The 18749-nt window shown below is 39.3% G+C and overlaps 1 protein-coding gene across 8 annotated transcripts in view; it reads right to left on the minus strand.

The window, feature by feature from the left end:
• The window catches only part of RIMKLB (ribosomal modification protein rimK like family member B), a 49830-nt gene that overhangs the window by 7131 nt on the left and 23950 nt on the right, over positions 1-18749 (minus strand). For 4 of the 8 annotated variants that reach the window (XM_019007967.1, XM_019007969.2, XM_019007966.2 and 1 more), the window contains 5 exons: positions 12914-13027; positions 10835-11065; positions 8855-8941; positions 5792-5995; positions 1784-4345 (listed from right to left, as the gene is read on the minus strand). In XM_019007967.1, coding sequence (XP_018863512.1) covers positions 3882-4345; positions 5792-5995; positions 8855-8941; positions 10835-11065; positions 12914-13027 — 1100 coding nt within the window. In that variant the 3' untranslated portion in view covers positions 1784-3881. Of the gene's footprint in view, positions 1-1783; positions 4346-5791; positions 5996-8854; positions 8942-10834; positions 11066-12913; positions 13028-14243; positions 14349-18749 lie in introns of those variants that run through there. The other 4 variants (XR_002002167.2, XR_002002166.2, XM_019007972.1 and 1 more) reach the window with 3 other exon arrangements.

Consider the following 18749-nt stretch of genomic DNA (forward strand, 5'->3'; position numbering starts at 1 on the left):
CTCCTTTGCGTCTGACATACCCAGTAGTTCCAGAGGTTATTTCCTGAGTAAATACCACATGGCAAAGATAGCACATGAAGTGGGAGAAAAGGTGTCAAGACTGACCATCAGCTCAGAACAAAAAATGTAACAGTCAATGTAAACATCAAGCATTGACACTGTTTTACAGATAAGGTGTTGTAACATTACAAAAAAAGATTTTATAAAACACATTAAAGCATTAAATACAAGGATTAAGATACAATCCATACATTGACAGCATGACATCAATTACAAACACAGTAAGTTGAACAGAAGAAAATCTCCAGTGTTACAAAAAAAAAGGAACAAAATTTCATCAGATGTAGTTAAGAAACTTATTCTTGCAAACAAGAGTTTCTAACTGGCTCTTTCAAACACTAAAATATACAAAAATAGTTGTATCACCATCAGCTGTATTGGCACTACTGTAATCCACCACTATGTTGACCATTTTTTCAGCACATGCTTCCAAACCCACAGATGGAGGTAGTGTTTGTGCAACTGTATGGAAGTTTAGCATGTGATTTTCAGCACAGGGAACTGAAGAAAATAATGTGTATAAAGCTGACATCTGTGGAGTTCACCTTCAATGGGAAACACTGCCTGGTTACCACGGGCTAGTTTTGTTGGTGTTTTTTCCTTTAAGTAAAAACAAGAGACCCCCCCTTGCATCCCCAGGCCATTCTTTGTGTTTCACTCTTTCAGGAGCACAGGGTAAGTAGGGAGTGAATACATGAGATAAGTGTGCCCATTTGTATAAATGAACCCTCGAGCAAGGTTTTCACATAGCATCGATACCCAATGTCCAAACACATGTATATGATATTTCAAATCCTGTCTCCCTCTGTGACCACTAAGGACTTATCTCCAAACTAGTAATGGAAGCACCAACCAGAGAAGCAACTTATCAGTTGGGAGTCAAAGCAACAAATCTCTCAACCCGCTTGGTCTTCTTAAAATCTTATGTTTACTTCACAAATTTTACAACTGTGAGGTGTAACCTAGACATTCTGAAAGGGTGCTAGAAATGCAAGGTTCCTGTGAGCTACAAGATACTATGGGGACTCAAAAAAACAATCCAGAATATTCAGTTAACAGCTCTTTCCTCTGAAAGATGTTTCCTGTGATAGAAACACAAAGGGCCCAGTATACCAACTAGCACATGTTTACTCCCTGCTGTTATTCCACATGTGCTCAATGTATGTCACAGCTAGAAAGGGAAGGGTTGATCCTATCAGCCTCTCAAGGAGTGTAGGCACCTACCAGTAAAAAGGAAGAGACAAAAAAAAGAAAAACAAAACAAAACAAAACAAAAAACACACACAAAAAAAAGAAAAAAAAAGAAATAATAAGAAAAAAAAATAAAAAGAGCCACCCTCCACCCCAAATTCCTCTTGGATAAACAAGCAAGGGAAGTAGAGCTCTTGGAAGAGACAGTTTACTGCTCAGTGACTAGAGAATTAGATTACTTCATGTTCTGTTGTTCTGTAACTCTTCATGGAATTTGAAGACCTTTATATTCTTCAGGTATAACCTGTGCACTTGAAGGCTCAGTAAGGATTTGAAAATACCTTTACTGCTGAAGATCCTTTTTTTGCTGGACCAGTTGGTCCACCCTCCTGCTTAACACCAACAGTCAACCTTTCACTTGATTTTAATAATAATATTTAATTCTACAAAAAAAAAAAAGCCATTTTATTACATTCCTTTTAAAATAAAAAAACCAAACTGTACAAAGAAGCATGATCAAACCTCCATAAAGTAGGTTAATACTGTTCTGTTTATTGCCTCTTGAAGACTCTCTGCATAGTGTCCGTGAGTTGTGTTTAAGGTCCAAGTGAAGGTAAAACAGCAGAGCAGCAGAGAGGTGAGGAAGGGCCACAGAGGTGGGCAGTGCAGAACCTCAGAGGGTACATGGGACATGCTCCATTAAAGTATCCAGAAAACAGCAGCATTGCACACACACAACCCCCCTCCAAACAAACCTGTTTTCACAAGATGATTTTTCAATTGTAAACGTTTTACTTTTTGTTTTTAAAAAAGAGGCTTATCTTTATATATATATTTATATATATATATAGTTCCAGGGCTTTATGAACCCCGAGAACAAGAGGGGAATGAAAAGGGAGAAGGAAGAGGAAAAGGAGGAGGAAGACAGGGACTGAAAAATGGACTCAGTATCTGTTTTGGTTATCTGTTTTCCAAACCAGCTCAAGGCTAATGATAAAATGCACAGCCAGAAGGATTAAGGAAAATCAGGAAGTCTGGAAAAAAATTAGGAGCTAAACAGCCTACACCCTCAAAAAAATAAAGCAAAACAATTGTGCACACACAAACACACACAAGTGTGTGCACTCACACCACACACATGTAAGGGTCCAGGATTAATCCCTTAATTGTTTGTGGACCTAGATTTTTTTTTTCTTTTGTTAACTCTGGCTGAGCTCTCTTTTTTTTTTTTTTCTCCTTTTTCCTTCTTTTTTTTTTTCTTTTTCAAATCTGCCACATGTTTTCCAAAACTAAGAACTGAATATTTCTCCCCAGTTATACTCTTTGGATTTATGCCAGCATTGGTTTTTTTATGTCCAGTGGGGAAAAAGTAAGCCTGGTAAGTATTGTATGAACTGCAGCTTTATTCTAAAGTTCCTCTGGATGACTAATCACTTTTAACCATCTCTTCCCTCCTCCACACCTTACCACATTCCTCCCTCCAAAAAAAAAAGCAAAAAATGAAAACAAACAACAACCCCCCCCACCAATGTACAGGCTATAACTCAGTGTTTTCTTAACAAACAGTCTGCGGTGTTTTCACTTTGGCCACTGTTAAAGATGCAGGCATAGAGAAGGGAGTGTTGGACTAGCATGTATTAAAGAAAAAGGAACATTAACATTGCAGATCTCTCTCAGAAAGACTAAAACACTAACAAATACAAGTCGATGCACGTTTGCTTTAAACTAGTGTAATTCTTTTTCACATTAGATTAAACATCATTTTGTATTCCAAACATTACAGTGCTGTTTATCTCCTCCAACCATGCAAAAAATAGTTAAAAACGTGCCACTTCTGCCCACAAATAGAATATGACCAATTCCCCTATATACCTTCCAAAATCAGGATTTGAAATGAGAAAAACAGAAGCATCCTCCTTTAAAAGCTTTATAACGAAATTTAGACACAAAGCTGCCACTTAATAACAAGATGGCACAATTTACAGATTTTTACAGAAAGTTCACATTAAGTCAACTGACTTCTCTCAGCCTCATCATTTGAAAGGCCGTATCCTGCAAGGTCAGAAAGTGATGACTTTGAAAGGATCCTGAACTTACAGCTCCCATCTACAAGAGTAGGAACAGTAGGTGTCCAGGAATTTTGAAATACTTGGTATTTAACACCTTCAACTCACATGAAGAATTTGAGGCACTCAGAAATTTACAGGATCAAGCCTTACAGAGGTAGAAGAGACTTAACTGGTGCGGTAATTCACAAAACTTTCTAGAGAGCTGCCAGACAACTTTCTGAAAATCTTCAAGTGTGAATCACGCTTCAATGCTTGCCCATGAAAACACAGGAACTGCAATACATCTGGGGACCAAAGCAGCATCCAAACAAAACTGCTGCTTGGTTATGGACTGAGCATCTCCACAGTAAAACTGGTGAAGAATGAAGACAATTTAATGTTCCGCAAATAAGTAGGGACAGTAATCACAGCACGTGTGACTTTTACTTTTGCTCTCTTGACTGACACACCCACCCCCCTTTCCTCATTCTTCTCAGCATCTCTGATAAACAGCATTGCAAGTTGGTTTAAAAAAAAAATTTACAAGAGAGAGTTCTGTCGGTCACCTATTTACATGTGGCATCACTCCACTAGGAGCTTGATCTCATTGGCTAATAGCTGGTTCATGTTGAAGAGAGCCCCCGGGAGCTTGGTGAGCAACTCTCTCTCCGTGGTCTCAGGGTCGCTGTCGACAGAGCTGGAGCTAGCACTCATGTTGTCGACAGCGGCCCCAGCTGGAGGGCCCAGCTCTGGCTCGCTAGTCTCGCTGGCCGTGGACACCACGGAGAGCAAGGACATGCGCCGCGTCAAGCGGCCGGGGGCCAGCAGGGAAGCGGCATAGTCCGCTATGATACCAGCTACATCTAAATTACAAGCCTTGTCAAAGGCAATGAAACCTACATTTGCATTGGCCTCGCAGACGTAGAATGAGCCGTCGTCCTTCATCAGCAGGTCAATGCCGCACACATCCATCCCCAGGATGTTTGACACTTGGACTGCCAACTGCTTGCCTTGTTCGCTCAGCGTGCACATCATTCCTACACCACCTGGAAAAAGTGAAAAAAACTTGCTGTCTGCACACAGGTCACAGGTGTGACTGACATCCTTCTCAATCGGGCGGTGCTTTTCGGTTGGGAAGCTTCAAAGTGAGCCTGCAAGCACACTGCCGATGACTTAGAAAGTGACCTCTTTCCCACTGTGACTACTAATGAACTTGATTCCACACCAGGATTTTTAAAGAATCTGACCTGCCTTTGGCAGGTCAAGATTATGATTTGTTTAAAAACAGTTAAGCGATGACTTTTTTGGTCAGGAAAAAATACACATTTTTATGATCCCAGGATATGAAAAAAATTAACTAAGAAACCACCCTTGTTCCTTCTAAGACAGAGGTTTTCCTTACATGTTTGTAAGTGATCACAAGAAATATTTCAGCAAAATTAAACCTAGAGCTATTGCTAAGACTACACCTCTAACTGTAGATATAACTGAGGGGAATGGGGATTAAGACTATCATCTGCTCACATCCCTCTCAACTGGCTACCACAGGTTACTGTCTCTAAAGCAAGAATTAGGGAACATTTGTGTCTGAACTTCAGCTGGTCAAGTTCACAGTCCATCACCTAGGTATTAACTGAATCAAGCTTCATCTATCACAATACTTAAATTTAAAAATAAAACAAACAGTAAGGAAAAAAACCCAAAAAAACAAACATTTAGAAAAATCTTTCAGGCTATACTTCCTCTGCATGAAGCGGTAACTAAAATCTCTCACGCATTTTGACTAACCAAAACTGCACTACACACGAACACACTTTGTCCCATCCCTGCTCAGGTTCCGTACAGTTTCAGCCAGGCACCCTCAAACATCCTTCCTCCTTTTACCCTCAGAAACCCCCATGTCCAACACCCAAAACTCTGCAGAATCTTAGTTCTGAGTATGCTACAATCAATGTAGTAACCTCCTCTTTCTCCCAGATACGGTCTCTGGGGGAAGAGGTAACAGGGAGGAATCTGACAGACTTAAGGTAGCACAGAAGATGCACAGTGCAATCCAATTGCTTATTGCCTTCAACACTTTGCTCACTTAACATTTTCTTCTACTCTCTTGCCAGCTGACTGACTCCTCCACCCCCCTTAAGTGTTGTTTCTGTCTTCCTTCATTTTCTGTTTCTCTCAGGATGAAAAAAATGATAATATGACATTAGTATCAAACTGCCATTACCACATCAAGTTGCTCCATTTGTGTTCCAGAACTTTCCCCTGCTTGTCATCATCCCATCTACCAAATACTTTGAGCAAAAATCATCTCTCCTTCTGTGTTTGCTCAACATGCTTCTTACTTAATCCTTATTCTTGTGTTTCCCCTTTAAACCCCCAGCAGCAAGCAAAATTAACACAAAATAACACTTGCAGCTTATTTCAGTCAGTTTTATGGTTTTTCAACTGGGTTGAAATATCCTGATCAAAACTATGAGCAATGCTTTTCCTACCAAGTGAGCAGTTACTCTGCATCCTCCCATCTGTCGAGCAGCGGAGCATGGTGCCCACCACACGGCCTCCCACTACGATGACGCGCACATCCTTGCCATGGGACTCCTTAACGTATTTTTGAAATAAGTAAGGGGCATCGTGACGGATCAAATGGCTTAGGTCTGCCAAATGGTGCTTGTCTCGTGCCAGGAACACAGCTTTACCTGTATGGAGGAAAGAACATCGGGATGTTGAAAGCACTTAGCCATCTGAGCTGCATCAATGATTCAGCACATGAAAGTAAAACCTCTGACCAGCACAGTGCCCATTCTCAGAGGCCCCATCTGTGGATTATACATTATCCGCTACCAATTCTTCCATGGACAACAGAGTTCCACTGATTCAGCGCTTTTAAGTGTTAAAGTACTGACAGAGCTGAGGAGACGTGAGTTTAAAAAAAAAGAAAAAGAAGCAAAGAAAAAGAAAAAAGCTTTAGATTAAGGCGGTGGTCTTGCATTTTCAACTTCCTTTGGTACAAGTCCTTAGTGAGAGAAAAAAAAGGAAGAAATACTTAAAGAGAAGCCAACATGTAATTAATAACAATTCTGTTCATCCAAGAGGACAGGACCCACAGCCTACAGCTTTGACACACGGAACCAACAACATGAAACTGTTGAACACTGGGCATCTAAGAACTCTGAAGTCCCTAGTGTGCCACTGCAGAATCACCCACTTCCTTCTCTGTTAGGAAGTTCCTGAGAGCTGCTCTTCCCAATACTCAAAAGGGCTCACAAGTCCAGAATGAAGTTTGCAATGGAAGAACTCCATTCAGAGGAAAACATTCCACTCCCCACTATCCAAGATAATTTACCAGAAGATTCCACAGAACATAAAATGAATGGATTATCCTACAACTGAAAAAAAAACATCTTTGAGAAATCACTAGCTTTTCTGCAAGCAAACATCTCTAGGACCTGTATTTTTTAACTTAAAATCAGTAATTTCATTCCCTTTCATTTTTAGAGCACACCAGACTTCTTAGTTCTTTTCCAGTTATATTCATACTGGTTAAAGCCATCCCTAAAACAGACTCTACTACTTTCTATCCAATTTCCAGTCTCACAAGACTGCATCCCTTTCCATCTTTATCTACATTTCCCAACTTCTTTTCCCCTTCCTTAAGGGCTCTATGTCATACTAGATTTATGTTTTGCAATAAAGCTGCACACTTTCTCTTGTAGCAGAACTGTCATTCAATTCTGCTGCAGTGTTAACAGAGTACAAACATAAATGATAAACTGCCTTCCTTAAGTAAGAGAACAGAAATGCAGCAGTAGCATTCCACCAAGTGCTCCTATGCCCAACTAGAGCAGCCTCTGTTTAGATAGGATTTAAAGTCTCCATAACACAGGACACTGCTTGAGGAACATGGAATTTCTCATGACAGAGACATGAGAATGTAAGCTTAAAATTCACAAAAGAAAAAAACCTCCATGGCCTTTCTCCCACTCCAAACTTTATCTAAGGGCAATTAATAACCCTACTGTATTCCTGAAATGGAATAGGAAGAATGATGCCTTGGAGAGGAACTGCTTAGCTCTTGTGAATTATGCAGCAGCGTGACATCTTGGCAAAACCAGGATTGGCCCATGTGCTGGAACAGCAACCTGTGCAGAAAATTGGCCTAGAAGAGTATGACTTGTATTCATCAGCCAGTACCAATGACCATGTTTGCCTATTTATTTTAAATACAATTTGCAAATGGGTGCTCTTCAATTACTTTTAAAAAGTTCCCCCAACTCTCTTAGTGTGAAAATATATGTACTTTGCATAAATTTGCTTTAAAATACCTGGAATTTAAAGTGCTTTAAAGCAAAACTTGTAAACAGATTTACAGGAATCCTGGCCAAAACAGGGAGAAGAAAAACAATAGCTGAAACTAAAATTATTTAGTAGATCTTCACAAGAGGCAGTGTTAAGTCAAACCCACTGTCTCAGATAATCCACACTGTCAAGTTCATCTTGCTGCAACATCAAACTCCACCTTGGCTTTAAAACCACACTAACAGGTACTGCTGCCAACAGCAGCAGGTCAGATCTTCCCCAGCCCCAGCGTTTTGCTCTCTTCCATTACATCAACACAAGCATTTGTGCAAGTGCTAAGTCATGTAAGGAATTAATCTGAGTAAAAATAACCCATCTAGATCCATTCAACATCAGTTCCTGAACCCATTTACTATATGGCTACAGAAGCATTCATGCCAGCCACAAGAGAAGCATCAGAGCAGCAGAGTGAGGGCAAACTGATAGACAGAAAAAAAGAAAGAAACGGTGTCTCCTAGTTATAATTTTGTTTGAAGTAATTCCTGGTTTTGTGCTTTAACTTCGTTTTTAATCTCTTTTTAGATCTAGTATTTATTAAATTTGTTTTAAAGTATATTAAAAACAGAGCAACTTCTTGTGCAAATAACCTCTGAAACTGATTTAAACATGGTTTCCTTTAGTAACCACTATCTAACACTAAATTAAGTTGATGTTTATTTTTATATTCAACACTTAAAACAAAAGACTAATACCAGAGCAATTTAATTTGAAACTGTGGTAATACCACTGACACTGTCAGAGGTATTCTTCTGAAAAATAGAGATCCAGTTTTACAAATAATATGGAAGATTTTATTTAAATCAGAACCTTAATTATAGACAGTCAAGAAAGAAAAAAGTCATTGAATGAACTGAGATTTCATTTCTTAGGCCTATTTAAAAACATCCCTAAAATCCATGCAGGCTTCTTTCAACTTCATGAAGGCCAGACCTCCCATTATTCCAGTTCAAAGCTTTCCTCATAGAAGTCACCAATGCACCATAATTTTGAATGCTTTCCATCCTGCCTTTGCAAGACTGAGTTCTACTAAAACTGTTTCCCAGTACTGCACTCTATTCAACATTCAGCATTCAAGAATTTAGATGTATTGGTAACAAGTCCAACATCTAACAGATCTTCTTAGCTCATTCCTTGATGAAACAAAATCTTGGAGTGCTGCTCAGAATACTCCTTGCTCTCACCCCTGACCTCACACCCACCTCGATGACCCCGCGTGTTCTTCACCACCATAGGGAACTCCAGCACTTCCGCCTCATCAATCATTTTGGAAAAATTCTCATGACCACCTGGCAAAAAGAAAACCAACAATATTATGTGCCACCAGTCTGCTGTGGCCAAATTTGGGATGTAATTGCCATACATTCCTCCCACCCTTACAGCTTAGATAATGCAGAAAAAATTATCAGTTAAGAAAACCTTGGTCATGGAGCATGATCAGACTTTGAAGGTGTTTATTACATGTGGGATACTAAGACCTACTTCCTTTGGAATTGAAGACACAAGCTGTCAAAGGCCTCTTGATCACAATCCCAAAAGACTCAATCTAATCTTCCAAATCTTAGTGCCCCAATTCTACCATCTTGTTCCAGTTTATCCCTTCTACTTTATCAACTCCCATCTTTTCAAATGTCTAACAGGAAAATAGGACACATAACACTAGTAACAGTTCCATCCAAACTATTAACCAAGAAAGCAACACAGAACACAATGACAAGGCATAATCCACAGAGCAGCAACAGCCCAGACCTTGTCAGTCCACCTCCTCCCTTCTGAAGGCTTAAGTCTCCTGTATCTCATTCTCCCTATATCCTGAAGTAGTACTTCAACTTTTAATCTTGTTGCATCTGTAAGGACCTTAGAAAGCAGCTTCTAATGGCCATTCACACAATTATGGCTAATACTTCAAGGTTACTTGAGTTCAATTTAAAGAAGGTTGACCATAAGAAATAAAGAAATAAAGAGTAAATTCAGCAGACAAAGGGACAAGCCTCCTCTAACACATTGTGCAGTAAAGTGGAGAAATCAAGACAAGACACAAAGTCATAAAGCCAGCAGCAGCCATCAAGACCCTGCCATGGAGTTGAACACATGTCATGGAGTAACACGTCATTCAGCACACCCTGCTTTACTTGGCAAAGTCAGCTCTCACTGATAACTTGATACTTGTGGTTTAATAAAACAGAAAGAAAAAAGAAAAAAAGAAAAGAAAGTCATGCTTCTGTCAAATTCCAGAGGCATGCACTAACAGAAGTGGGAGTTACGATCAAACAGGTATGTCCTTCAATTTTTAAGTATCATTCATGGTCTCCCCCCCAAAAATTAAAAACTCATTCCTTTCTCAACAATTTAGAGCAACCACATGTATAAAGAAAGGGTAAGTTTGTTCTCAAATGTGTTTTCATGGTAATTGATGGAAACAGTAATTCATAGTAATTGATAGAAAGCCATGTCAATTTTTTTTCTCATTTTGTAAAGTTCCCATTACAAAAGCCTATTGATGCAATCACACAAAGCAGAGGAAAGCACTGGTATTCCCAGAAGGAACAGAAGGTTGAGAGGTGTCTGCAGCTCTTTAATAGATTGTAATTAAAACCAGAAATAGCATCAGGGTAGCTCAGGCAAATGGTTCCTCTAATCTAGCACTCTGTCAGGAACCAGAGATACCAGAGATTCCGAAGGCAGGCACATTAAACAATAATTAACTGTTTTGATGGGAAACAAAGCCCAAACTATTGTTAAAAGGGCTCATACTCTTTGCTACTCTTGTCCTTTCACAAAAACTAATGTATTTGCAGACACTGTTATTCATACAGGAGTTTAATCTACTTTCAGGTTGTACCAAAGTCTAGTTTTCTGTAGTACTTATGTACAAGCTCTTGCCTGTTGTTTTGGGCAACTGGAAAAGAACAGAAAGTATTATAGCACTAATAGCCAAAGTCAGTTGCTTGGAAGGCTGAAGTACAGTTTAAGTACTCTTTTTAAAGCATCAAAAGGTAATAACAAAGACAAAACCAGAATCTGGGTGTCATGACTTTAACTTCCTTTCTGGTTACTGAACACTTCCAGCTGTGGAACTGGCTACTTAAGTTGCTATGGATTTCCAAAATTTGGATCTTTTGCATTGCAAAAGCCTAAGTTGTCCAGGCAACTATGCTACCTTTTTGATCCAACAGCCTTACCATATGAAAAAGTGTCTGGAAGAGGCACACCATGGCCAGCAAGTTCTTGAAATGTCCAGAACTTGTTGACACAGTTGAGGATGGCTTGAGGGCGATTCATCAATCGGCAGCCCATCTTCTCTAGGTGGCGAAGGACTGTGATGTCGCTGTCACTCTGGACCCAAGGTGTTGGCACACGCACAACCACCACTTGCGGGTAAGCAGTAATGAGCTCCCCTTTCACTCGGAGACCTAAAGAAGGAAGAGAGAAAAACGTCCCAGTCTTAAGTCATAAGGTCTCCAGGAAAAGGTAAACAGGCACAGAAGTACTGCAGTATCTGTGATCACAGAGATACCAGACTTCAACGAGTGTTAAAACAGCACAACTCTCCGTAGCACGCATCTCATCAGTTGTGCTTTCATTCATGTCACTCTTAACTCACTTAAAACTAGGACCAAGCAAAAACCAGATGTAATTAGGGCACACAGTCTTGGGCTCCTTCCCAGGGTGAAGGACATTTGTTTATAGGTTGACACTCTGTCCTTTCTACGGGTATAAGCTGAACACTACACTTACATCAGCTGTATCAACAGCTCATGAAGTTCCTGCCTCCCACTGCTGGTTCTTGCCTACAGGATGCAGTTCATACCTTTCCCAGTCCCAGCTCTATTGATCCCTCTCTTTGTGGTACCAGGTTACACAACATATTGCCAAAGTAACAGAGACTAGATATGAGCCTTAAAAAAACACAAAAAAACCAGCAGTATTTTTAACAGGTCATTTCAACTATCTGATTCACATTAAATTAAGTACTCAGAAAAAACTTTTATCAGCTAACAGGGAACAGCCTGTGACAAAGGCAGGAACTAGAAGGAAAGCCAGCTTTGCCACCAAGATCAATATATTACTTAATCATAACCTATAGTTTTATAGTAATTCTCTGAAAAAGAAACACTGAAAGACAAGCTGCAGGAATAGGAATACAACAGGATTGGACAGAAAGGCATCAAGTTCGATGGAGACAGTCTGGCATCGGAGGATGGGAAAAGACAAACAAGGTTTGATATTCACTTTATCTGCCTTATGTTGAAAGCAAAACTTTATGACTTCAGCAAAAAATACTCAGCTCACACTGCTGTCAGCACCTTAAGGGTTAAAAAACAAAACAAAAGAAAACACAACAACAAAAAAAGTGAGCTGAGAAATCACAGTGCATCTGCATGTTGTGCCTACCAAAAGCCACCTGTAACTAGTGAGATCTAACCAAATTTTATTACCTGATTACTGTATTTCAAAGATGCTACGTTACAAATACAGACTTGTATCTACTCTACATTAAGGCACCAATTGCCAGGCTATAGATTTCATTTCAAAGTGCATTAGAATTAATTGGGGGGGAATTGGGAGGGAGGGGGAAGAGAAGAAGGGGTGGGGGAGGGGGGGTGTTCCCCTCTCTGTACTTCCCTTTTTCCTTTTCTTCTTCCAACCAGGATGTATTTTAGACCTTGCATTAAATATAATGAAGCAACCACCTAACTCCCAAAATGGAAGCTGAAATGTGCTGCCCAGTCCTCAGGAGAACACAGAACCACACTCTGGAAAGGCCAAAACAGAGCCACATCCAATACAAATCCCTTTTTCCAATCCCCACAGCCATAATTGCACAGAGATGAGCAAACATAAGCAGACGGGTGCTCTGGCTGCTCACCTCATTAGCACCAAGCACTGCCGCATTGCAGCTGACATGACTCGCGTGTTTAAGCAAGCAGGCTTCAGACACACACACACCCCCCATTTTAGAGAGGCATCTCAAGCAAGATTAAAAACAAGACACTGCTACAAACCTAAGCAGACCATGAACAGCACAAAATGGACTACCATCTCCTTTAGCCAGAAAAGGAGTACAGATTCAGCAAGCAGAATATTTTTTTACTTATTATTCAGATTCCACCTTACACATGTATTTTCCCATTTAGGTGCATGCCCAATTACACCCACTTTTTACCAATGTAATTGCATGCATGTCCTGATCCACATGCAAGCTGTGCAACAATCATTTAAAAAGGACTGCATTTTCTACACAGCCCAAGAATTGCCACCGTTATCTGTGTTGTGAACCAAAACGACACAGTTTTCCAATTCATAATCTCTCAGTCTATTTTGTTCTTTTGCTTTAAAGTCGCGCCACACGCTGAAGTTTTGCACCATGGAGTCTGAAAAAGAAAAACAGCAGTTTGAGGAGATGTGTTTGTCTCACCTGGAACTCTCCTGAATACCTGTGTTAGACTTGACTATCAGACTAGTGTAAATTTAGCCAGGCCACCATCCCCACCGAAGTGATTTTGGAAGTACAATGATGTTATCAATAGTCTCAGCTTTTGTTTCAGATTGAGTCATATTCTCTGGTCTGGATACTGTTCTCCCCAGAACAAAATTTCTCTCCCCTTACAGAAGGCAGTTTGCAAACAAAAAGAAGAGCTACTCAATGAAATGTATAATTTGAATCACTACTACTGACATGCGCCATAAAAATTAGCTGCAGTTTCCCAGCAACACAGTGCTGCAAACAGAAGCAGCTTTATTACAGTAAAAAGGAGAGGCAGATTCTGCCATTTTGAAACAAGCATGCATTCAGCATTCCATCTGAGACCCATCAGCTAACAATCAGGTTAATGGTCATTATTGCCAAGTGGGCTGATGAAATAATATTTATCCACTATGATGTGCTGAAAGCAGTAACACAGAAGATATTAATATGCATGGATATTTTTTTTTTTTTAAATAAAGATTCATAAATGCAAAGAGGAATAAGGGAAAATAAGACTACAGAGATGTTACTTAGTTGTTAAGAGGTAATTTTTTTTTTTAAATCATAGGTTTTGCTAAGATAAAAGGGACCCACAAGGGTCATCATGCCCAACTCCTAGCACTGCACAGAACAGCCCCAATAACCACACCCTGTGCTTGTGAGCATTGTCCAAACACTTTTTGAACTCTGTCAGGCTTGGTGCAGCGATGACTTTGCTGGAGAGCCTGTTCAGTCCCCAAACACTCTCTGCGTAAGAGCCTTTCTTGATATCCAGCCTAAACCTCCCCTGACTCAGCTCCAGGCCATTCCCTCAAGTCCTGTCACTGGTCACCACAGAGAAGAGATCAGTTTCTGCCCCTCTGCTTCTCCTCATGAGGAAGCTACAGACCACTCAAGGTCTTCCCTCAGCCTCCTCTTCTCCAGGCTTAACAAACCAAGTGACCTTTTTCACAGCATGGCACACAACTGCACACAGCTGATATGAACCCTCTTTTCTTTGCAGTTATAGAGCCATCCTGATCTCAAAACAGTAATAGCAGGCCAGACTCACTGTTGCCTGTGGACAATGAACTGACCTCACAAACACACAAAAGGCAGACACTAAGATCATACAGAAATACCTTGACAAATAACAAGTTGATCCATTTGTTGACTTTTTCAGTGGATGCCCATGACATTGCAGACACAGCAAAGAGACAGCTATACGGTCCTTTGAAGTACCAATACTATAAGCAAGGAAAGGGAGATTTCAAGCTTATCCAATACTATGAACTTTCTCATCATATAACAACCATTTTACCAGTGCCTGAGGAACAATTTTTTAGGTTATTTTTAGGTTATGATGGAAAGACTCCGGAGTTGAAATATCACACAATAAAAACAGATGTAAACCCAGCTCTTGAATAAGACCTATTCTTTCACTCAGTTCCACCTGTCTTTGCTCTTCCTCTGCAAGACAATATTCTCCAAAATGGATAATGGTACACCTATAACATTATACACCAATCATCACAGTATTCAGACAAAGTACAAAAGAAATTTTTGCAATGTGAACTGTAATCACCTGAGAATAAACCTGACCAGTTACACTATATCCCCCAAACTCAGAGCCTCAAGTTTCTCTCAAAAACAGCTGAGTAGGTAAATGCATGATTATTCATCAGTTGGCCCAACCAGTCCTCCTGCTTTTCACTCCCAAAGAACAGCAGGCAAGCTTAAAATGCAAAGCAGCTGGTCTCTGCTAAAAAGGGTTATTTTGACCCAAAAGGTAGAAGTCATCACATGAACCTGTGAATACCACAGAAAACAGAGCATTAAACAGTACTAAAGACAGAAGAGGCAGAGATGACTACTGCTGTTACCTGTGAGATCAGAAGATATATATCTACACCCTTATGAAGTTGCTGAGGCACTAACCTACAGCATGGCAGAGCCTATTCGCATAGTAAGACACTTGGGATGACAGCTGTCTCTCAAAAACCTGATTTAAAGCAATTTTAGGGAGGACAAACATTCCCATGTGAAAAAAAACACAATGATGGCATTTTGGATGGCTAAAAAGGATCAAGATTTCAAGTAACTGTGTGACTTCTGAACATTTTAATTCACATCCAAGCAGTATTTTAAATTGCTAACATTTTTGAAACTCATTATATTCCTTCAGCCTACACAAATCCCTTTCAATCTCTACAAGAATCATTCATCAGCAGATTAGTAACTACTGTAAAGCAGTATCTCATGTCCAGTTTGCATGTTACAAACAATTGTACTTTTAGCTGAAACAATGCAAATATGTCTACAGAAAGAACGTAGTTTCAGAAGGTAAATCTAAAAACTTGAAAATTGCAAAGACATCAAAAATAATTTCAGATGCTTTATATATCTTGATTTAGCAAACATCAGGCACTTTTAACAAAAGATTAAACTTTAGTAATATTAAATAAATTTATAAAAGACCACACTTTTCACTGTGCCTGGAGACAGCTGGTACACTGCCTTGCTACCCATGAACGCTCACGACCTTTCAAATCCATTTCTGACCAAACAGATTAAAAGAGCAGGAATGATGCACAAAATGCGGGTTTGCCAAAGCTCCCTGTGCAGTGCTTCCATGAATGCAGCAACGTAAAACATTCTAGTCACCACCTTCTTTCAAACTGACTTCCAAACATATATATTTCACAGATTTTGTCTGAGAATTGTGTGGCTATGAGAAGTGCCCAAATGTGACAACAAAGTTAATTATTCCATGTACAACGTGGGTAACTATGCAAAGAATCCTCACTGTGTGGCCTCAGCTGCCACAGGCTGCCATTTTAACTTCAGTGACTACTTCTGTCTTTAGAAAAACCCCCAATAAACACCAGCTTTCTTAAGTATATAAGTAAAACGAAGCAGGAAAAAAAATGTTTCAGTATTCAGACAGCTACAGTATATGGAGTACTTTTTCTAACAGGCATACCAGCATATAAGTGGATCAATGGTTGGTCATCATGCATGCTGCCATTACAAAAAATAAAATCTGAAGAATGTCACTAGCACAAAACATATACCAACTCCCACCACATTCCCAACAGGAGCTAGCAGGGTCTGGGAACTTCCAGATACATTACCCAGATTTTTCCTCAGAGATCTGTATGCTACCCTGAAAATCTCCAGCTCTCAGAACTTCGTTACACAAATTTATTCATCCACCCATCCATGGAGTTGCTAACGTTTCCCAAATGAACAATCACTCAGCAAGCAGGCTATAATGAATTCAACTCAGTCAGCTGGGAGAAACAGGCAAGCCTTCTATCACATAAACCTTTCCTCCTATTTTGATGATATTACATCCTGTTACTTGCTCTTCACAATTCATCAGTTGCTCTCACAGACATCTCTGGATTTTTCTACAAGCCTGGACTCACCCCTGCCCTCAAATCAGTGCATTCCTATTTATGGTTCATTTGTCCTCCCAATATCTGTCACCCACAGACACTGCATAATATTTGCATTAAATCATTATAAAGTGTTTAATAATTATTTACAGTTTACTTGCAGGGAATTAAATGTGTTTCACCCTAATTGCAATACTAAAGCAAGCTTAAAGCACAGAAGGGAGATATCCCAAACTTTCATAGCAGATTACTGCAATAACAAGTTATACATTTCCTCTATAACTCAACCACAACTAAATCTCTAAAATTTTCAAAACTCAGAATACTTCAAACATACATTCTGCCAAGACTGTATCAGAATTTAGGAATAATTAACAAAAGTAGAATTAACATTAATGAAATACTACTCTATATCTCAAAAGCTTACTGCTATATTGATTTAACTTTATATATCTATGTTATAACCTAACTATAAACAACATAAAATTCCCAGAAATTGGGTGATAAACATTTTATTTTTCCAAATTTTTTCAACTCTTGTTTGAAAAACATAACTTCGTTGAAATATATGTCTTTTGGTGCAACTGGCAATTCCTGGGGTTTTTGCCAAAGAAAGAGGCAGTCACTGAAGTTAAATTGCTCTTCTGAGAAGTGGCTGCTTGTGGCAGCTGTATGCTAGATAAAACTAGATCACATTTTAAATGCAATTTTATTTGAACCAGAACTTAACCTCTGAAAGGCAGCTAAGCATTGAAATTTTAGAGAACCACCAATTTATTAACACCAAACTGAACTTCCCCTTTGAAGTCACACAGGAGTTTTCTCTATATCACTTATCACCTGACAGACACGGTTTATTAGTCTGAACATTAAGTTGCCACAATTCCTCCAAAATTTCACTGCCATGTAAAAGCCTCTTTGGTATCTAGTATTACCAAGCTATTTCTTACCCTAGTATCCACAGAAACAGATTTCTACAATAGCTCCGTGCTGGGTGTTTTAAGTTTATATTCTCTCCCTTCCTATCCTGCTCACTATTTTTCAAACCAAATTAACAAGTGCTAACATTCAACCCTATGTGTTCAGTATGACCTGACCCTCCTTCTCCACAAAATCTTAACCAGAAAGGCCTTCCCATCAAGATACACTTCCACAGCACAGCAGTGCCAAGGAAATCACACTGAGCAGAAACAAAAATGATCTCTGTAGAACCGTACTATGCCACTGTATTCCGGAGGAAAAAAAAAAAAAAAAAAAAAGGCATTTTGGAAACCAGGAGCTGTATATTTAGCAAGGTCTTATGATGAAACCTTTACCTAAAACCACTGCTCAGCACAAACCACATTTCAAAAGGAGACATCTGTTTATAATCCAGACATGATATTTTAGTTTCTATGTAGTTTAGGTGGAGCCTCTTTTATCTTGTTAGGATCTTTGTATAGTAGATCCACAAGGTGATCTCAGGACATTCCTTGGCCAATTAAGCATAATTGATGATGTTTTAAAAGTTTAAAGCATCCTCAACTGAGAGAAAACCCATTTGTGGCACGTATCTGTCCTGTATCATCTATCCAGAGCCTACCAACATTGAGAGCCTTAGAAATAACAAGTTCTGGTATCCCCTCCCCAACTCAAATGCAGAAAGTCATAAGCACTAAACAATCTCATCCTAATTCAGTGTTTCCGAACAAGAACAGAATCATAAAATCATTAAGGCTGTAAAAAACATCTAAAATCAAGTCCAACCATTAACCTAAAATTGCTAAATGTATGTAAACTACGTATTTCACATACAAATTTTGCATACATATTTGTTTACACATATTGCTAAATATATGTGAACCTCATTGTAAACTAACTCCACTCTTAACACTCAATCAGTCCTTCCCATGTTTTACATGTGCTGTTTCTGCTCATTCTGAATATCAGATGAAGGAAAAAAGCTAAGGATACATCTGAAAAATAAAAGGGTGATTGGAAAGGTCTTTCCAAAAGCAGAGAGAAATCCAAGGAAGATTTCAAGCAACCCATAATATGCTCTCCTTCAATCTGAGATGAATCTAATTTCTTTTCCTGTAATATCAAAACGTACTAAAAACATTTAAAATGCCTAACATAATGCACCTCATCTCTCTGCTACCAAACAATACCTTCTTACACCAGGAGATGTAAGAAGGTATTATTTACTAAAGCAAAGTGCTGAAGCTAAGTGGAGAAGCATCCAACACAAGTTTTCAATTTGTAATG

Source organism: Parus major, chromosome 1 (assembly GCF_001522545.3).
Source record: "Parus major isolate Abel chromosome 1, Parus_major1.1, whole genome shotgun sequence".
Taxonomy (NCBI): domain Eukaryota; kingdom Metazoa; phylum Chordata; class Aves; order Passeriformes; family Paridae; genus Parus; species Parus major.